This window comes from Oncorhynchus keta, chromosome 22, assembly GCF_023373465.1.
Source record: "Oncorhynchus keta strain PuntledgeMale-10-30-2019 chromosome 22, Oket_V2, whole genome shotgun sequence".
Taxonomy (NCBI): Eukaryota; Metazoa; Chordata; class Actinopteri; order Salmoniformes; family Salmonidae; genus Oncorhynchus; species Oncorhynchus keta.
In genome coordinates, this window is record NC_068442.1 from 1,632,740 (window position 1) to 1,655,469 (window position 22,730).

The 22,730-nt window shown below is 41.6% G+C and overlaps 1 protein-coding gene across 7 annotated transcripts in view; it reads right to left on the bottom strand.

The window, feature by feature from the left end:
• Positions 1 to 563: 563 nt before the first annotated feature.
• Positions 564 to 22,730, bottom strand: part of LOC118400917 (coiled-coil domain-containing protein 136-like) — a 54,180-nt gene continuing 32,013 nt past the window's right edge. For 6 of the 7 annotated variants that reach the window (XM_035797925.2, XM_035797928.2, XM_035797926.2 and 3 more), the window contains 6 exons: positions 22,039 to 22,240; positions 20,834 to 20,951; positions 15,045 to 15,333; positions 14,601 to 14,732; positions 10,990 to 11,102; positions 564 to 4,296 (listed from right to left, as the gene is read on the bottom strand). In XM_035797925.2, coding sequence (XP_035653818.1) covers positions 4,284 to 4,296; positions 10,990 to 11,102; positions 14,601 to 14,732; positions 15,045 to 15,333; positions 20,834 to 20,951; positions 22,039 to 22,240 — 867 coding nt within the window. In that variant the 3' untranslated portion in view covers positions 564 to 4,283. The remainder of the gene's footprint in view (positions 4,297 to 10,989; positions 11,103 to 14,600; positions 14,733 to 15,044; positions 15,334 to 20,833; positions 20,952 to 22,038; positions 22,241 to 22,730) is intronic. The other variant, XR_004829136.2, reaches the window with a different exon arrangement.

Sequence of the window (22,730 nt, forward strand, 5' to 3'; positions counted from 1 at the left end):
TTAGAATAACACATTGTAGAAAAAGTCGAGGGGTCTGAATACTTTCTGAATGCACTGTATGTGTTAATACGTATAATTGGCACTGACACATATGGATTATAATTTACTTTTCCAATCATTTACGGTACAAAATATACCTCCAGGTATCAAAATGACCACAACTACTGTATATTCAAAACAACAAACTCAAAGGGAAATAAATGCAAAGCAGAAAACTGAGAAGTCTGAAATAGAGGCTCATAACTCATATACACACAATAGCATTTGCTATGAAGCATAGGTCAAATAAGCTTAAACAATCGTGTTCAGGATAAAGCATCATTCATATGCACTATTGCAGTCATATAGGAATTAGGGACTGAAGTTTAGTAAGTTGAGCAGCATTAAGATGCATTATTTTTCGGAAGAGGTGAGTCACTAAGTTCTACGTTGCCTGTCAAGATGTAGGACCTTGAATGAGAACTAACTGTTGTCTACTATTAGATCTCCCACAACAAAAATGAAGATACATTAGTATCTGTAACATAGGCAAATATACAACTCAAGGAAATACAGGATCAGTATTGCTTTTGGTGGGTTGTTTATTTTTAGCGATAGCATACTTATACTGGCAAATAATAAGAAAAAAAACCTCTATTATGCATCCAGTGATTACTCAACCAAACATAGGTATTGAAAACAATTGTCAATATAAACACACCATGAATAGGCTTTTACATATAGCTTAATTTGGCTATCAAATATACACTGCTCTTTCAAAATAGATCGACTTTCTACAAATCTATTACAAATGGAGAAATATATATCTCCCATTATTCTATACCACTTCTGACTATTTACATCAAATACAGAGTATAACAGAAACATCATATTAAACATAAATGAACTATAACATTTATCTTAGACTGTATGCAGCATGCGTTTTTTTTTTATTCGGAAGTACTTTTACTGTGTCACAAAATTTCCCAGGTGTTATCAGAGAATTGAAAACATTTGAAATGCTGCCTTGGATTTGAATGTGACAGTTCAATCTAGACATATTTTGAATTAAGCAAAGAAAATGAACATAATTGACATAACAATCCCATTTCAAGAATGGTTTCTGCAATCAAACTGGTTTAGCTGCCACTTAGTCTACCAACCCTCTGCCACCACCACACTCATGCTTATTGTCATGTTATGACCAGATATGGTTGAAAGTAAATGTACTATCTCTGGTAATGACCACAAGAGCATTAAACTATGGAATGCTGACTGTCAACATTCTCATGCTGTGTACCTGGAACTAGAACAATCTGAACAATTCATTTGAATGACATCTCAGTCTCAACTACATGTGCAAACACCAAGCAAAGACACTAAAGTCTCTTGTCCTTCTCATAAAAACACCTGTAGGTTCCTTTTTACATACATTTTAACGAGAGTAGTAATACTGAATAATACTAGTATTTTGAGTAATACAAGAGAGAGGATACAGGGAAAACTCAATTATGATTAGTGCGTACAGGTGTTTTGTAAATATTCAAAGTTAAATACCCACTGTCCCTTTGTCTGAATAGCTGCTACTGTATGTTCAAATGAGTAGATAACATGATCAATACATTACAAGTAGGTCATTTAAAACACTAATGTGTTACTGCACTAAACATTTCAGATTTCAAGGGGAACTGGTGAAGACATCAAAGACGTGTCGGAGACACCTCCAAATGTGACCCTACTTGGAATGTGAGTGGACTTGTTTATTAATCTGGCATCTGAATTTATTTTGGGGGGAGGCTGATTCCACTATCACAGTATGACAGTGCAGTCATGCAGGCTTTACCGGCGACAAACCTGGGCTCAAATACTATTTGAATACTATTTGACGTCTTCCAAATACTCTGAGTGTTTTCTCTAGCCTGCCTGAAGTGCCAGATGGGTGTGGTTTGCAATTTTGGGACTATTGTATTGGTGCATTCAACAAACAAGCTCAATCAAGCACGGATGAGGTATTTGAACTGATTTGAGATGTTTAACCCAAGTCTGTTTGACAGTGCCCTAGGCTAAGTTAAATTCAATTTTTTTTAAAGTGACACATAGGACACTCCTATGTGGGTGAGGTGGTGGTTAAACATAGGCTTGAAACACCGGGCTAGGGTTGACAGGTGCTTTAGAAAAGCTGAGCTTATCTCACATACTCTTCTCTCTTTAATGAGGAAACCATAACAAATAGGTATTTACAACTTGGACACAAAGATTGAACATCCTCATCCTCACTAAAGATAGAACGAGTAGAATGATCTTGGTATTTTTAAGTAAATGTAAGTAAGTGTACAGTGTCGTGAAAGTATTTGCCCCTCTCTGATTTTCTCTGTTTTTTATACTAAATATTATCAGATCTTCAACCAAAACCTAATATTAGATAAAGGGAACCTGAGCAAGACAAATAACAAACGTATTTTAATGATTTAATTAAGAAAGTTATGCAACACCCAGTTCCCCTGTGTGAAAAATAACTGACCCCTTACACTCAATGACTGGTTGTGCCACTTTTAGCTACAATGACTACAACCAAACACTACCTGTAGTTGTTGATCAGTCTCTCACTTCACTGTGAAAGAATCTTGTCCCACACTTCCATGCAGATCTGCTTTAACTCAGCGACATTTGTGGAATGGCCTAACAACTACAGGAAATGTTTGGGTGGAGTAATTGCAGCTAAAGGTGGCACGTTGGACTAGTAACCGTAAGGTTGCAAGTTCAAATCCCTGAGCTGACAAGGTACAAATCTGTCGTTCTGCCCCTGAACAGGCAGTTAACCCACTGTTCCTAGGCCGACATTGAAAATAAGAATTTGTTCTTAACTGACTTGCCTAGTAAAATAAAGGTAAAATATATATATTTTTTAAACAACCAGTTATAGAGCGTAATGAGGGGGCAACTACTTTTTCACCGATTGGGTGTTGCATAACATTGTTTATGAAATAAGTACGTAATTGGTGCGTTATTTGTTCACTCAGGTTATCTTTATCTAATGTTAGGTTTTGGTTGAAGATCTGATAACATTCAGAATAAAAAGAATATGCAAAAGTAGAGAATCAGAAAGGGGACAAAAAGTTTTTCACAACAGTGTATATTGATGAGAACATAGTGTATGTGTTATAAATTAGTTATTGCCTTTAGGGGAACGTATCTGCCACTCTAGACGAGACCTTCATGACTCATTTCACTTTAATTTAGAGAAATCCCTAGGGTTTTAGCTATTCACAAGACACAAGCTATTCAAAATACATAATTATTTCATGTAATTTGACATATTCCTTTAAATCAGAGGTGTCAAACTCATTCCACGGAGTGTCGATTGTCTTTGTTTTTTGTGTGTGTGTGTGTGTTTTTTTCCCCCCTTTCAATCAAGACCTAGACAACCAAGTGAGGGGAGTTGCTTACGAATTAGTACAAGGGCGAAAACCTGCAGACACTTGGTCCTACGTGGAATGAGTTTGACCGGCGCTTTAAATAATTCAGTACACATAGATATAATTATATTTGAAGAACATTTCTGTTAGTACTTATTTACAATATCATGAGTTAAAGAGCTTCATTCAGCAATTGTGCAAGATGCAGAGGTTGCTATTGTTAAAGATAACTAATCACAAAGGCAAATCAATAGAGGACTCAACATTGATAGTAGCATAATACATTTGTGTAGAAAGACACAAGGTGAGTGTTGTATAACAATAAAACTGGACATTCAAACTCAGGAGGACTTAAGCAAATCCACAGAGAGACAGGAAAGGAATAGGATACAACAGGAGTAGACATAGATTTAGGCTCAACGGGTACTCTCCCATTGAAACTATATATTCACACTCTCTTCTTAGCTTCACGAAGACACTCTCTTAATAAGTCTTGACATGTGTTCCCCAGAACAGGGGAGAAAATGAATCCATCTCTTTTCATCTGAAAGGCTGTGGCAGCACATCACTTTATCTACCAATTTCAGAACATTGCTTTCACAAATCCTGTGTTTTTCAAATATTAGTTGCCATTTAAATATATTTTGCTGCTTCCAAGCTATGAATTAGAGGAATGGTGTCTGATCTGTTGTTGGTGCCCTGGTAGGGTCCCAGAGAGACGTGATAGGAGGGTAGAATGGAAGGTAGCGGTCTATAAGCAGACATCACTGTCTTTGTCCGTATACAGTTGTTGTCTTTCTGCTCAACATCAGGTCAAGGCTCTCAACAAGCTAACCATGATCAGAAGCGCAGCTGTTGCTGCGGTGACGGTCAGAATAGGGTTCCATTCTATATCACTCCCCTGAGGATGCAGAGACAAAGGTTAGGGGTGGATTTTAGAGACCTTTGCACACTTAGTAAGGCATACAATAAATACAAATATGAAATAAACATGCACACACAAACACATTTACGCCAAACGTGCACTGAAAACTGTCACCAAATATTTAAATCACAAATATGTACACATTCGGCATTAAATAATCTGCTGACGTTACAACAACAATTATCTCAAATATAACAGTGATGTCATACATGAAAGCACTGTGTGAAACTACCTACCGTCCCATGTCCGTCACTCAAAAATACTTGGTATGTTTTATGCATGTACATCTTACGATAAATGGGACTTTCTAATTGCCACCCTCTAGCTAGCAATTACTTTGTCTGGTACCATACTGTATGTGCTGTAGCCAACTTCTCTCTGCCTTACCTGACAATGAATGAAGAGACTTGGCTAAAGTACAAACTGACTGGCACGAGACTAGTAATTATCCACATTTATAAACTGGGTGGTTTTAGCCCTGAATGCTGATTTGCTTACACCCGTGGTATATCAGACTGTATACACACGGGTATGACAAAACATTTATTTTGACTGCTCTAATTATGTTGGTAACCAGTTTATAATAGCAATAACGCACCTCAGGGGTTTGTGGTATATGACCAATATACCACGACTAAGGGCTGTATCCAGGCACTCCGCACTGTGTCGTGGGTAAGGACAAGCCTTTAGCCGTGGTATATTCTCCTTATTTCTTACACATAGAGTATCAATGATATATCTCAACTCCTATGTCAACTCTGAATACCTGATCAAACCAAAACTACACAACAGCAGTAGTAACCAAAATAAAAATTCCGGACAATCTTCGTGGTCCTTCGAGATGGATTTGAACTAGCATCTGTCTTACTTTACTTTAAAGGGAAATGGAAACACTAGGTTCTAACTGTAACTGTAAATTGCCATTGCTTTTGGGTTCATATTATTACATCAGTGACCGGGTAGAAACATTTTAGAATGCTGATTTATGATGGCCTGTAAATGCTTGATGCTCAAGTGGTTTGCAGGTCATTTCTATTTTTCTAATGGTTGGGAACTCTTTTGGATCTTATTTTTCTCAGTAGACTACAGATATCTGCCTCTCCAGTGCATACTGTCCGTGCAACAATGTATCAATTCATCTCCTGTCAAACTTTTCCCCACCAGTTGATTTAGCCTATGCTGTATTTACATTCAGCAACCAAAAGCAAGGTTGCTTCTCTCCTCAAATAGGCTAATAGTAACAAAACGTATTCAAAATAACTGCCCAAAATGTTGTAGCCTAGTTTTCCCCTATGACTCAACAAAGCTTAGAGGAATTGCTCAAATGTCAGCGGAGAGGCAAGCGAAAGTGCGTTATTGCGCAGGAGACAAGTGAAGATGAATAGGCTAAAGATGAAGGCTACCTATTTAAAGCTCATCCTTAACCATCATTCGTAGGCTAAATATTATGCCTAACGGGACTAGTTTAGTTTAGTTTATTTTATTTTTACAGGGACAGTGCACATTAATCAACGTTTCAGTAAAAGTGCCGGTTTTAGCCAGCCGGCTAATTTTCAACCGCAGTCCCTACTACTGTAGTGGATTTACCACTTTGCAAGAGAGAACAATTCTGGCGGTTTCTAGAGTTTACACTCCGAGGGCCCTCGGAGTGTGGTGTCGGGAAAATAACTTCACACTCAACATCATCAAAACTAAGGAGATGATTGTGGACTTCAGGAAACAGCAGAGGGAACACCCCCCTATCCACATCGATGGAACAGTAGTGGAGAGGGTAGTAAGTTTTAAGTTCCTCGGCGTACACATCACAGACAAACTGAATTGGTCCACCCACACAGAGAGCATCGTGAAGAAGGCGCAGCAGCGCCTCTTCAACCTCAGGAGGCTGAAGAAGTTCGGCTTGTCACCTAAAGCACTCACAAACTTCTACAGATGCACAATCGAGAGCATCCTGTCGGGCTGTATCACCGCCTGGTACGGCAACTGCTCCGCCCACAACCGTAAGGCTCTCCAGAGGGTAGTGAGGTCTGCACAACGCATCGCCGGGGGCAAACTACCTGCCCTCCAGGACACCTACACCACCCAATGTCACAGGAAGGCCATAAAGATCATCAAGGACAACAACCACCCGAGCCACTGCCTGTTCACCCCGCTATCACCCAGAAGGCGAGGTCAGTACAGGTGCATCAAAGCTGGGACCGAGAGACTGAAAAACAGCTTCTATCTCAAGGCCATCAGACTGTTAAACAGCCACCACTAACATTGAGTGGCTGCTGCCAACACACTGACTCAACTCCAGCCACTTTAATAATGGGAAATGAAATGATGTAAAATATATCACTAGCCACTTTAAACAATGCTACCTAATATAATGTTACATACCCTACATTATTCATCTCATATGTATATGTATATACTATACTCTATATCATCTACTGCATCTTTATGTAATACATGTATCACTAGCCACTTTAACTATGCCACTTTGTTTACATAATCATCTCATATGTATATACTGCACTCAATACCATCTACTGTATCTTGCGTATGCCGCTCTGTACCATCACTCATTCATATATCTTTATGTACATATTCTTTATCCCCTTACACTTGTGTCTATAAGGTAGTAGTTTTGGAATTGTTAGCTAGATTACTTGTTGGTTATTACTGCATTGTCGGAACTAGAAGCACAAGCATTTCGCTACACTCGCATTAACATCTGCTAACCATGTGTATGTGACAAATCAAATTTGATTTGATTTCAAAATCAAATGTATTGTCGGCATTGACCACCACATGCTTAACTCCCATTGATAAAGGATGAATCATTATGTAGGTGACCGGTTGCTGGAATTTCTATTTTCTTAATGGTTGTGAATTTGATCAGCATCACACTGTCGTAGCCTACTAGCCATAGGTCTATTCTTTCACCTTTAAACTCTCCCCCATCAATATATTTTGTACATTGTGTCTTTCCATTATCCTGCACATGCAACATTTCAGAAATAACTGCACTTGTAAGGTGTTTTTAACTAAAAGAGTAGGCCATAGCTGCAGCAGCGAATTTCACCGTGCAAGAAACACATTTCAGATGTTGGGATGACAGGTGCTGTATGCAATGTGAACTTCGCAAGCCCTCAACTCACATAAAGCTTCCGTTACATTGCTGAACAGCATGGATGAGAACGTAAACTTGCCATTTTCAAAGAGTTTAGCTCAATGGGAAACAGCGGATGTTTGATTGCCTACATTTACAGCCAGGGCAGAGCCGGTGTTATGGGAGGGCCTTAAGGGTTCCTGGCCCGCCCTATAACGTTCCTCCTTGCCTGTCCAAATAAAACATTCAAATATTGATCATTTATTTGACTGAGACAGGCGCTGTCAGAAAGACCCATCATTGTCAGATAAAGCATCTGAGCAAGCGAAAAACAGCGTCTCTCTATCTCAGGATGTGTAGCCCATGTATCTGATGCTGTCTGGACTAAAAGAGTATGGCATGACATCATTTTTTGACCAAACCACATCAGATACACGGGGCTACAAGACAGAAGGGTGCTGTTTCAGTCGATCGGAAGCTATTTTGGACTAATTTGCGAAGGTAACCTATTACTTCTAAGTTATTTGTTTTACAATCACCATGACTGGTTGTGTTCATGCCACATTAACAGTCAGGCTAACACATTTGTATAGTCACATGTCGTTACTATAAAACCCACAATAGAACTGCTAAAGCACTCATTTGGACTGCTCGTGAATGTAAGGAATGTATTGCTGTGCAATCTCTAATAAAGTCATGCCCCACTCTGTCCTTGCCATTGTTAGAACTGGTGTTATAGACCGTTTTAGGATGGCATGTCGTATATGGTTTTCCCCATTGCCCCGCCTTCTCTCTACATTAGGGCCTGATCCCCTCCTCCTCCCGATAGTCGATGATGCCAAACTCACTCTGATTGTCTGCCCAGTCATGTGAAGTCCATAGATTAGGGCCTAATGAATGTTTCTCCATTGATTGATTTCCTTATATGAACTGTAGCTCAGCAAAATCTTTGAAATTGTTGCATGTTGCGTTTTTATATTTTTTTGTTCAGTATAGTAAGAGATGAAATACATGAAGTAGGCTTAAAGTATGATGGGGAAAATGGAAGTGAACTATGCATAATTATGTAATCACCAATTGTGAATGAAGAACAGGGCGGTCCATTATATTGTATTGAACTATTCTAATGATATAATCTCAAAATGTTATGTACTATATCAGTCTACTCTGGCCTACTTGGTGTACACAGTGAGAGCGTGCCTAATTGACAATGTCACGAAGACCAAGACGAATGGATGCACTCGTTAGCGTTTCTACGAAATCTGATTTAGAACGACTTCTGATGGAGGGGAGGAAATGAATCATGATGACTTCTCTGTTGAGTATTCTTCTGATTCTGAGCCTCAAACTGAATCTTCACCTCCGGAGCTTAAGCTAAAAAAAAAACTGTCTGCACTGTGCAGATGCCCACGCCACCACCAAATTAAACGGTGAGACAGGAGAGAGGATGGCAGGGTTTGGAATAGAACAAGCCGGTGAAAATCACCACAAATGTCATCACTGAGGGAGCCGGCCCTACATCTCAAGCAAGACATAAAATCAGCAATGCACTCAACAGCTTTCGTTGTTTAGGCTATGTGACATGGACATGCTCCAACTGAAAGCTGACTTTTTGACTGCTGTCATATCAACACTTATATTCATAATGCCATTATTGCTTTTTGTGATGATATTCTCCATTATCAAGCACACTTGGTGCTTGTAATGATGTTTAGGCTACTGATGTTTTTGTCATTTGACTATGCGGCAGGGTAGCCTAGTGGTTAGAGCATTGGACAAGTAACCGGAAGGTTGTAAAGTTCAAACCCCTGAGCTGACAAGGTACAAATCTGTCGTTCTGCCCATGAACAGGCAGTTAACCCACTGTTCCTAGGCCGTCATTGAAAATAAGAATTTGTTCTTAACTGATTTGCCTAGTTAAATAAATGTACAATTAAAAAACTAAAAAATGCATCTTACTGACCGTACTTCTTAGTGGTTGGGGTATTTTTTTTGTAGTTATAAGAGAAGCTTATACCGGGATCCAACACCAATGCTTTCTGTTTCATAGTTGTAACAACGGCAAGTCCTCAACTGGCAGCTTCATTAAATAGTACCCGCAAAACACCAGTCTCAACATCAACACTGAAGAGGTGACCCCGGGATGCTGGCAAAAGAACACAGACACTGGACAGAGGAACTCTGCCTAGAAGGCCAGCATCCCGGAGTCGCCTCTTCACTGTTAACGTTGAGACTGGTGTTTTGCGGGTACTATTTATTTTTTGAATTGTGCTAACATAATTGCAAAATGGTTTTCTAATGATTAATTACTCTTTTTAAAATGACTTGGATTAGCTAACACAACGTGGCATTGGAACACAGGAGTGATGGTTGTTGATAATGGGCCTCTGTACGGCTATGTAGATATTACATTTTAAAAAATCAGACGTTTCCAGCTACAATAGTCATTTACAACATGAACCATGTCTACACTGTATTTCAGATCAATTTGATGTTATTTTAACTGACTATTATTTGCTTTTCTTTCAAAAACAAGGACATTTCTAAGTGACCCCAAACTTTTGAACAGTAGTATATGTCTACATAGCCTAGGCCTACCGTAGCTAATATTGAATATCGTTTACTTTGAAGTTTAACAGGGTTTAGCTATATTGCACAATGAGCATCAAGGTTTCAATGCAAATACATCTTGTATTTCACAGTAATTTTGCTTAAAGGAATAATCCACCCCAAACCACTAATTCCTATTATTTACAGTGTTCAATAACTAATATGTGAGAACAACATTTTTGGCAAACAAATGTTTCTGTACTTATAATAAGATATGGAGAAACATGTGGCAGCAGGTAGCCTAGTGGTTAGAGCGCTGGGCCAGTAACTGAAAGGTTGCTAGACCGAATCCCTGAGCTGATAAGGTCAAAATCTGTCATTTTGCCCCTGAACAAGGCATTTAAACCATTGTTCCTAGGCCGTCATTGTCAATAAGAATTTGTTCTTAACTGGCTTGCCGAGTTAAATAAAGGTTACATTTAAAAAATGAAAATCTTTGTGGAAATCTGTTGCAGATAAATTGACTTCAAACCCCGCAGTGCTCTCTCTCTCTGGTCAAGCTTGCTAGCTAGCTAACAAACGTAGTTACACACAAGTAGCATGATGATGTAACACGTTTCATTTCTAGGGTGGAAACCCTTTAATATTTGGATGTGAGAGCTCTCACTCCCCTGACTGTACAATAATAAATCAACGTTCCAAATGTCTGGACCCAGTCAATGAAGTTGCAGCTTGCGTCATTAACATGGCAATGTTAATGGCAGGGCCTAGTCCCAAATTAGCATTGGCTCCGAAAAAAAGTATTCAAATTTATTCAAAGTAGCAGTTTCTGTATGACAAACACCCAGGGCATGTATTTAGGGTTTGTTTAGATTGTTTTATATGGCCTAGCTTGTAAAATGCTTCCATTCCCCTGTAAGTTACTTTACTTTCAGATAGGGCCTTACTTTTACGTACAGTAACTATCTATATGGACATAACAAAGTGCAGAGGACCGACAGACAGAGAAGTATTCTTCCTCCTACCTTGCTTTCTGGAACGCCAGCTCGGACAACCAGCACCAAACCACTCCCAATATTACAATCATTCCTATGAAGGGGATGGAGAGAACAGGGGACTCAGACGAATGGATGTTGCTCTGGATTAGGGGAAGAAAAGGGGGGAGGGGGTGGATGAAGATGGAGGGGCATTGGAGAGAACGAAATAATAAATGAGTGGAGGGCAAAAACGTTTACATACGGACACCAAAAATCACCCAAATGAATCCAAAATGAAACATGATATGGCCTTGCTATGAAGGGGTAGGCGAGTTATGGTATGGACTGATACAAATAGGGTAGGGATGGAAATCTAGATAAGATAGATAGATTCCGTCAATTCGACTGAACGACAGTACATAAGAATGTATTATGCCAAAGTAAGCCACCATATTTTTTCAAAGGTTTTAAGAAAAAAATAATGGAATATATTAGTGCAATGCATGTGATTATTTATGTGCATACGTGACTGAAATTGTCTGTGGTGACAAAGCAAACAACAATGAAAAATAGTGACACAAAACAAGGTGTTGAAATACATGGTGAAAATCTCATAACTCTTTCCTTATTCATTGGGGCTCTTGAGTGGTGCAGCGCTCTAAAGCACTGTATCTCAGTGCAAGAGGTGTCACTACAATCCCTGGTTCAAATCCAGGCTGAGTCACATCTGGCTGTGATTGGGAGTGCACAATTGGCACAGCATCGTTTGGCTGGGCTAGGCTATCAAGCTGGGCTTGCCTAGTTCAAAAGGTAAAACTTTTTTTTATTTTTTTTATAATTTCCCAAGTCCACGGTAAACACATAAAGCGTGTGGAAATATAATACAACGCACAGGGACAGTATTTGTAGACTGGGACAGGCAGACAGTTTTACACAAGGGACAGTGCTGCATGACACAGACAAAGTGGAGGGCAATTTGCAGTGCCACATACAGACAGAGATCTTAGCCCTCAAGCATGTTCTCTGATATGATCTGACAGTTATTGCCAGCTTATATGAAAGCATATTATAATATACAGTCATGTATGTATATTGATATACAGTGCCTTCAGAAAGTATTCACACCCTTTGACCTTTTCCACATTTTGTTGTGCTACAGCCTGAATTTAAATTGTATTAAATTTAGACTTTTTTTTGTCAACGGCCTACACACAATACCCCGTAATGTTGAACTATGTTTTAGACATTTTTACAAATTGATTACAAATTAAAAGCTGAAATGTTTTGAGTCAATAAGTATTCAACCCCTTTGTTTTGGTAAGCCGAAATAAGTAAGAATTGGCTTGACAAGTCACATAATAAAGTTGCATGGACTCACTCTGTGTGCAATAATAGCATGATTTTGGATTACTACCTCATCTCTGTACCCCACACATACAATTATTGGTAAGGTATTTTCTGTCATCTGAATTAGTTTTAACATAGATTAGTTTACCCTGGCCTCAGATCATTTTAAGAATATTTGTCTTGACTCAACTTATTTCAGAACAAACATGGATTCATGTAAAAGACGAAAAAAGCTAAATCCTCTCTGATTGACCTAATTCTGAAAACTTGCCCCCATAAGTACTTTTCCGGTGGTGTCTTTGCAAATTAGCTCAGTGATCACTATCCTGTTGCATGTATTAGAAATACCAAACAGACCTGATCCTCGTAAAGTAATAATTTAAAAAAATGTTTTCTCCCCAAGGGTTTCTTCATGATATATGTATCTTGTTGTTCCCGAGTGGTGCAGCGGTCTAAAGCAATGCATCTCAGTGCAGGAGGTGTCATTACAGTCCCTGGTTCAAATCCAGGCTGTATCACATCTGGCCGTGATTGGGAGTCCCATAGGGTGGTGCACAATTGGTCCAGGTTTGCCTGTTATTGTAAATAAGAATTTGTTCTTAACTGACTTGCCTAGTTCAATAAATGTATTACTCAGAGATTTAATCTCTATGGCAGATAAACAGGCCACCTTCAAACACCTTAGAGTCAAAAATGTAACAAATGCTTGGTACTCTCTAGAACTTTCAAATCTCTTTATGATGAAAAATCAGTCCTGCCTGGCCTGGGCTAAGGCGATAAAGAACTGACTCGGTTGCTGATTGGAGGCTTTCAGGCAACTGCGAAATAACCACTTTTAAGAAAGCGAAATCAAGCTACTTTCTGAGTTCTAGCTCAGACTCTGGTAATGTGTCTACATTTGGGGAAATAGTTCATGCACTGACGCGTGGAAATTCCTCTCTGTCAATGCCTAAGCAAGTTGTGTCAGAGTCTGGATCATTACTGATGCTGGGCCACCACGAGCCGCCAGAACAGCTCAATGCGCCTTGGCATAGATTCTACAACTTCCTGTGTGGAAGCACCTATTTTCAATATACTTTGTATTCATCATTTACTCAGGTATTTCCTTTATTTTGGCAGTTAATTGTGGAATGGACAGAGAGGTAATCGCTCGAGTTGCCACATAATGGAATATAACGTTGTGGATATGATGTGTATAATATGTAAAGATCTGCATCACTATACTGAGAGCTTTTCGGTTTCTAAAATGACTCATTTGGGTTTTCTTTAGAGCCCCTATATACTACACAACAAGGTTGAGGAAATTATTGTTGGTTGGGGGGTAAGTTTCTCAAAAACAAGTGAAATCACAAAACAAGTGTCCTGGACCCTTCTATAACATGCCATTTCCATCCAAATTTTAGATTTGGTTGTAAAAATGCTAAATACTTCCTTAACCTACAGACGTAGGTACCAGACCCGGTCTCAGGGATGGTTAGCTCTCGAAATCACTTCAATATCCACTAAATTAGGTAAATCTCCTTTAAAAAAATGTCACCTTACTTGTGGACTAATCTCCAAAACTCTCTAAAATGTAATGCTTTGATGCAGCTCGTGCAATTCAGACAGCTAATTGTTGACCTTTTTTACTGAAGAATGTGTTTGTTTTGTATGATTGTGTTTGAGTTGATGGTGTAATAATTTGTGTTCTGTATGTTTTATTTGTACATTTGTGTCACGCCCTGATCTGTTTCACCTGTTCCTGTGATTGTCTCCACCCCTTCCAGGTGTCGCTTATTCTCCCCAGTGTATTTATCCCTGTGTTTCCTGTTTCTCTGTGCCAGTTCGTCTTGTATGTATAGTCAAGACAACCAGCGTGCTTTTCCCGTACTCCTTTTGCTATTCTCCTTTTTCTAGTCCTCCCGGTTTTGACCTTTGCCTGTTTCTGGACTCTGTACCCGCCTGCCTGACCACAAGCCTGTCTGCCACTCTGTACCTCTTGGTCTCTGATCTAGTTGGAACATTTTTGCTTGTCCATGACCATTCTCTTGCCTACCCCTTTGGGTAGGCAATATTTCAACAGTATCTATACACATAACATGTGGAATAAACAGACACAGAATAGGTGTGATGTGTGTGCTGTATTTCTTGTTTTCATTTGCGTAAACTTGAACTTTTTTGTAAAACACAAGTCAAAAATCTCAAGCAGAGAAATGTTGAAGTCAGAAAACAATTAGAACAAACCCCAAAAGCCTTAATGATATGCAATATACCGTTATTAACTCATATCACTAGGGTGACACCTGACCTCTAACCCCAATGTGACCTCTCACCTGCCACCCTCCAGCCAACCTCTCGAGCTCTGCCTTGCAGTGCAGTAGCTCCTCCTCCAATTCAGCCCTCTCCCTCTGGCTGCAGTCATACAGTTCCTGCAGTTCCCGCAGCTCCGTCTTCAACCCATCACACTGAGGGAGACAGAGTAGAACATAAAGAATCAATCAATCAATCAATGCTCTGTTGTTTTTCTTTGCCACTGATATGTGTGGCTTTATCATTTTCTTCAGCGCAGTTCTGAATCTGCTCCAATAGTCAGTGAGCATCCACTACTATAGTTACTATGGTACCGTCTGGTGCCTAATATACCTGTCTCTGTACCAGCGCGGCCTTCCCCTGCCTTCTTCACCTGGTCCCTCAGAAAGAAAATCTCCCTGAATCTTCCTTTCCAGACCCATCCAATAGACTGTACTGTACCGTACCGTTCTATTACCATAACATACCTGTCTCTGTACCAGCAAGGCCTTCTCCTCAGCCTGTTTCAGCTGGTCCCTCAGGGAGAAGATCTCCCCAAATCCTCCATTCCAGCTGGTGGGGGTCATGGGCTTCCCATCGAACGAAATGTTCTTCTGGATGGAGGCGTCCACAAGGCGGCAGTTGGTGCCTGGGCTCGTAGACTGGCACTCGACCATGGTCATATAGCTCTCTGCCATGCCCCCCTCCTCTGTGCCCACCCCCACTCCTGTACCAGCTATCTCACCATCCTTCAGGGACAGATATACGCTGTTGGAGCTGGTGTGGAGCGAGAGGAGAGAGTAAAATCCCAAAGGGGATTAGGTGAAAATAAGGAGAAGAAGATTAATTGATGTGGTGAACAATTAAATCTTAGGCTTTTTACGACACACAAAAATAGAAACGCAACATGTAAAGTGTTGGTCCCATGTTTCATGAGTTGAAATAAAAGATCCCAGACATATTCCATACGCACACAAAACGTATTTCTCTCAAATTTGTGCAAAAATTTGTTTACATCCCTGTTAGAGAGAATTTCTCATTTGCCAAAATAATCCATCCACCTGACAGGTGTGACATATCAAGAAGTTGATTAAACAGCATGATCATTACACAGGTGCACCTTGTGCTGGGGACAGCAAAAGGCCACTCTAAAATGTGCAGTTTTGTCAAACAACACAATGCCACAGATGTCTCAAGTTTTAGGGAGTGTGCCATTGGCATGCTGACTGCAGGAATGTCCACCAGAGCTGTTGCCAGAGAATGTAAGGTTTATTTCTCTACCATAACCCACCTATCCAATGTCATTTTAGAGAATTTGGCAGTACTTCCAACCGGCCTCAAATCAAATCAAATTTTATTGGTCACATACACATGGTTAGCAGATGTTAATGCGAGTGTAGCTAAATGCTTGTGCTTCTAGTTCTGACAGTGCAGTATCTAACAAGTAATCTAACAATTCCCCAACAACTACCTAATACGCACAAATCTAAAGTGGTGAGAATATGTACGTATTTTTATTTTATTTTATTTCACCTTTATTTAACCAGGTAGGCAAGTTGAGAACAAGTTCTCATTTACAATTGCGACCTGGCAATGGATGAGCGATGGCCGAACGGCATAGGGAAGGTGCAATAGGTGGTATAAAATACAATATATACATATGATATGAGTAATGTAAGATATTTACACTTTATTAAAGTGGCATTATTTAAAGTGACATTGTTTAAAGTGACTAGTGATCCATTTATTAAAGTGGCCAGTGATTGGGTCTCAATGTAGGCAGCAGCCTCTGAGTTAGTGTTTGCTGTTTAGCAGTCTGATGGCCTTGAGATAGAAGCTGTTTTTCAGTCTCTCGGTCCCAGCTTTGATGCACCTGTACTGACCTCGCCTTCTGGATGGTAGCGGTGTGAACATGGAGTGGTGGTTGTTGTCCTTGACGATCTTATTGTCCTTCCTGTGACATTAGGTGCTGTAGGTGTCCTGGAGGGCAGGTAGGTTGCCCCCAGTGATGTGTTATGCAGACCACATCACCCTCTGGAGAGCCTTGCAGTTGAGGTAGGCGCAGTTTCCGTACCAGGCTGTGATACCACCCAACAGGATGCTCTCGATTGTGCACCTGTAAAGGTTTGTCAGGGTTTTGGGTGACAAGCCAAATTTCTTCAGCCTCCTGAGGTTGAAGAGGCGCTGTTGTGCCTTCTTCACCACACTGTCTGTGTGGGTGGACCATTTCAGTTTGTCTGTGCTGTGTACACCAAGGAACTCAAAGCTTTCCACCTTCTCCACTGTCCCTTCGATGTGGATAGGAAGGGTGCTCCCTCTGCTATTTCCTGAAGTCCACGATCATCTCCTTTGTTTTGTTGACGTTGAGTGAGAGGTTGTTTTCCTGACACCACACACCTAAGTGCCCTCACCTCCTCCCTGTAGGCTGTCTCATCGTTGTTGGTAGTCAAGCCCACTACCGTTGTGTCATCTGCAAATTTGATGATTGAGTTGGAGGTGTGCATGGCCACACAGCCGTGGGTGAACAGGGAGTACAGGAGGGGGCTGAGCACCCTTGTGGGGCCCCAGTGTTGAGGGTCAGCGAAGTGGAGATGTTGTTTCCTACCTTCCTACTAGCACAGCTGGCCCTTGGATGTACACAGAGAGCTAATATTAATAATATGCATGTCAATCTCAGCCAGGAGAGATTGACTTCATCAGTACTTTTATTTATGAGAGGTATTGTTGAATACACCGAGCTGTCTGTCTAAACTACTGGCACACAGCTTGTACACCCATGCATACCCCACAAGACATGCCACAAGAGGTCTCCCCACAGTCCCCAAGTCCAGAACAGACTATGGGAGGCACACAGTACTACATAGAGCCATGACTACATGGAACTATTCCACATCAAGTAACTGATGCCAGCAGTAAAATTAGATTTAAAAAGCAGATAAAAAAAAAACACCTTATGGAACAGCGGGGACTGTGAAGCAAATCAAACATTGGCACAGACACACACACAGACACACACACAGACACACACACACACACACACACACACACACACACACACACACACACACACACACACACACACACACACACACACACACACACACACACACACACACACACACACACACACACACACACACACACACACATATATATGGATTTAGTACTGTAGATATGTGGTAGTGTTGGAGTAGGGCCCTGAGGGCACACAGTGTGTTGTGACATCTGTGAATATATTATAATGTTTTTAAAATTGTATGAACTGCCTTAAATTTTGCTGGACCCCAGGAAGAGTAGCTGATGCATTGGCAGCAGTGGGGATCCATTATAAATACAAATACAAAATACCTTCACCACCTGCGGGCAGCCCGTCAGAAAGTCCAGGACCCAATTGCACAGGGAGGGGTTGAGACCCAGGGCCTCCAGCTTGATGATGAGCTTGGAGGGTACTATGGTGCTGAATGCTGAGCTGTAGTCAATGAACAACATTCTTACATAGGTATTCCTCTTGTCCAGATGGGATAGGGCAGTGTGCAGTGTGATGGCGATTGCGTCATCTGTGGACCTGTTGGGGCAGTATGCAAATTGAAGTGGGTCTAGGGTGGCAGGTAAAGCACTTCATGATGACAGAAGTGAGTGCTATGGGGCGGTAGTAATTTAGTTCAGTTATCTTTGCTTTCTTGGGTACAGGAACAATGGTGGCCATCTTGAAGCATGTGAGGACAACAGACTGGCATATGGAGCGATTGAATATGTCTGTAAACACACCAGCCAGCTGATCTGCGCATGCTCTGACGACACTGCTAGGGATGCCGTCTGGGCCAGCAGCCTTGCAAGGGTTAACACGTTTAAATGTTTTAATCATGTCGGCCACAGAGAAGGGAGAGGTGCAGTCCTTTTTAGCGGGCCACGACGATAGAACTGCATTATCCTCAAAGTGGGCAATGATGGTGTTTAGTTTGTCTTTAAGAGTGACGTCGGTGTCCATGACGTGGCTGGTTTTCTGTTTGTAGTCCGTGATTTCCTGTAAACCCTTGCCACATACGTGTCTGAGCCGTTGAATTGCGACTCCACTTCGTCCCTGTACCGGCATTTTGCTTTTTTGATTGTCTTGCGGGGGATAACTACACTGTTTATATTCAGCCATATTCCCAGACCTCTTTCATGGTTAAATGTGGTGGTTCTCGCTTTCAGTTTTGCGCAAATGCCGCCATCCATCCACGGTTTCTGGTTAGGGTAGGTTTTAATAGTCACCGTGGGTACAACATCTCCCATGCACTTCCTCACAAAGACACTCAGAGAGTCAGCCTATAGATCGATGTTGTCCTCTGAGGCTGATCGGAACAAATCCCTGTCCGCTGGATCAAAACAATCTTGAAACGTGGATTCCCATTGATCTGACCAGCTTTGAATGGTTCTAGTCACTGGTACATCCTGTTTGAGTTTCTGCCTATAAGACATAGGAGCAATATGGCGTTGTGGTCGGATTTGCCAAAGGGAAGGCGGGGGAGCGCTTTGTATGCATCGCGGAAGTTAGAGAAGCAGTGATCGAGTGTATTACCCCCTGTGCGTAGTGCACTCAATATGCTGATAGAATTTAGGTAGCCTTGTTCTCAAATTTGCTTCATTAAAATTCCCAGCTACAATAAATGCAGCCTCAGGATATATGGTTTCCAGTTTACATAGAGTCCAGTGAAGTTCCTTGAGGGCTGTCTTGGTGTCTGCTTGAGGGGAAATGTACACAGCTGTGACGATAACTGATGAGAATTCTCTTGGGAGTTAATATGGCCGGCATTTGATTGTAAGGAATTCTAGATCGGGTGAGCAGGACTTGAGTTCCTGTATGTTGTTATGATTACACCGTGAGTCGTTAATCATGAAGCATACACCCCCGCCCTTCCTCTTCCCAGAGAGGTGTTTATCTCTGTCGGAGCGATGCATGGAGAAGCCCTGTGGCTGAACTGATTCCGACATCATATCCCGAGAGAGCCATGTTTCCGTGAAACAGAGAATGTTACAATCTCTGATGTCTCTCTGGAAGGCAACCCTTGCTCAAATTTTGTCAACCTTGTTGTCAAGAGACTGGACATTGGCAAGTAGTATACTCGTGCACGTCGCCCACCGTTCCCGTCTACAGAGCCTGACTATAAGGCCGCTCCATCTGCCCCGCCGTTGTTTTGGGTCGGCTTCTGGGATTAGATCCATTGTCCTGGGTGGTGGTCCAAACAGAGGATCCACTTCGGGAAAGTTGTATTCCTGGTCGTAATGTTGGTAAGTTGCCATCGCTCTTCTATCCAATAGTTCTTCCTGGCTGTATGTAATAAGACTTCAGATTTCCTGGGATAACAATGTAAGAAATAATACATAAAAAACAAAATACTGCATAGTTTCCTAAGGACTCAAAGCGAGGCGACCATCTCTGTCGGCGCCATCTCTGTCACAACCGCAGACCACGTGTAACCACGCCAGCCCGGGAGTGTCACATCCGACTTCTTCACCTGTGGGATCGTCTGAGACCAGCCACCCAAACAGTTGATTAAACTGTGGGTTTGCACAACCAAAGAACTTCTGCACAAACTGTCAGAAACCGTCTCAGGGGAGCTCATCTGCATGCTTGTCATCCTCACAAGGGTTTTGACTTGCCTGCAGTTCGGAGTTGTAACCAACTTCAGTGGGCAAATGCTCACCTTCGATGGCCACTGGAACGCTGAAAAAGTGTGCTCTTCACGGATGAATCCCAGTTTCAACTGTAATGGGCAGATGGCAGATAGCGTGTAGAGCATCATGTGGGTGGGAAGTTTGCTGTTGTCAACGTTGTGAACAGAGTGCCCCATGGTGGCAGTGGGGTTATGGTACTGTATGAGCAGGCATAAGATGCGGACAAAGGACACAATTGTATTTTATCGATGGCAATTTGAATGCACAAAGATACAGTGATGAGATCCCTAGGCCCATTGTCGTGCCTTTCATCCGCCGCCATCACCTCATGTTTCAGCATCATGTCGCAAGGATCTGTACACAATTCCTGGAAGCTGAAAATGTCCCAGTTATTCGCCTGCATACTCACCAGACCAACATATGCATATCTGTATTCCCAGTCTAGTGAAATTCATAGATTAGCGACTAATTTATTTATTTCAATTGACCGATTTCCTTATATGAACTGTAGCTCAGTAAAAAATTGTTGCATGTTGCATTTATATTTTTGTTCAGTTTAAATGGGTAGCAGATACTGTAAGCAGACTAAGTAGCCAAATAATTGGATGCGTCCTCTCACCCTGTCCTCTGTAGTTGGAGGAGCTGTAGTTTCTCAGTCAGGCGTCTGTTGTCGTCCTTCAGAGTCTCACACTCCTCCCTCAAAGTGACACACTCCTGCCTCAGTGTACCTACATCACCTGACAGAACACAACAGGATCGTCACACATCAGGGTTGAGTTCAGTCGGCACAAAACGCAGGAAAACGGTCTGAAACGGAGTGATCTAGGGAGGTACTCTCTGAACTTGTCCAATAAGAAACACTTGTTTTCCGTTGCACATTTTGAAACATTTTGCTAATGTGTCCCCTAATGGACACAACCCAAGAGCTACACAGTAACACATCCTCCACAAGTTCTGTTTGTGTGACCACAGGCAAACATTGGGTATGATAGATGTACCGCTCATCACTATGCACATGGGAGGTTTAACTAAAGTATCAACGCTGAGTCTATACTTATGTGCCCTACCCATCAAAACCATTCGGCCTATTTTACAAGTCTGTACTCTGCCCACTGTAAATAGACATCAATGACAGACACAGAAAGAGAAAGACCTACTGTCTGTAAACCTAACATCAGACTGGAATTTGACACTCATAAAACTGTGACCCAAACCCTACTGACTCTGCCACTCCTGTACTGCTCTGTCTAGGCATCGACACTGATAACATGATGAAACCTGTGCATGAGGTCCTGGCTGTGTTATTGCTGTGTTATTGCTAGCTGCATCATGGTTAGAATCTCACAGTCAAAGACAGTTGGGGTTTAATAAAAGAGGTTGAGGAAAGGGTTAAATATTACAAAAATGTCTCACACAGGGAGCCACAGGGGTGGTGGTAGGGTGATAGGTTGTGTGTGTTTGGAATACCAAGGATGACAGTGATGTCAGTGATGTCACCCTCTGAGTCAGGGCATGAGGCAAGTTAGGGGGGAAGTAGAGGGGAGGCACAGTGACATGTAAGGGACACATACCCAATACATGACATCACTGTCATCATCACTGCTCTGGTGGTGAGGGTTAGGGTGTGACTCAGGGAAGGGGGGAAGGGTCTAGAGAAGCCCTTTGCTGATTGATGCTGCTTTGACCTGGCCAGTGGACAAGGTCAGGGGTCAGGGATAATAAGATCAGCAAATTTACTGTGAAGACCTTCCCAGATCTCGATTCGCAGCGTGGTGATCTCTAGCTCCTATTGCTGCTCCTCTTATCTCCTCCCCTCTCTCTCACCTCCTTTCCTCTCTTCCTCCCTCCTTTGACTCTTCATGCTGATCTCTGCTCTCAGTGTGGTGATCTCCAGCTCGTACTCCTGCGCCTCATCGTTGAGCCTCCCCAGCTGGGCCCGGAGGCGACACAGCTCCTCCTGCAGGGACGCAATGTCGTTCTCCCTCTCGGCCGCTGCCTCCTCAGCCGCCTGCTGCAGAAGCAGAACCTGCAAATAATCAATCAATAAATCAATCAATCAAACTCAGCAGCACCACCTGTAACACAAGGAACCGAACAGTCAAACCTATCCTCGCATGCAGAGAGCACATACTTCTGGAAATAGTAAAGTAAAGTAAAATAGCCTAACAAAGTAGAATAACCTAAAGTAGAATAGACCTAAAGTAAAGTAGCCTAAAGTAAAGTAACTTAAAGTAAAATAGCTTAAAGTAAAGCAAAGTATCCTAAATCCAAGTAAAATAGCCTTATTAAGTTAGTCTAAAGTAGTCGAAAGTAAAGTAGCCTAAAGTAAAGTACCTTCAAGTAAAGTAAAATAGCGTAAAGTATCATACAGTAAAGGAAAATAGTCTAAAGTAAAGTCCAATAGCCTAAAGTAAAGTCCAATAGCCTAAAGTAAAGTCCAATAGCCTAAAGTAAAGTCCAATAGCCTAAAGTAAAGTCCAATAGCCTAAAGTAAAGTCCAATAGCCTAAAGTAAAG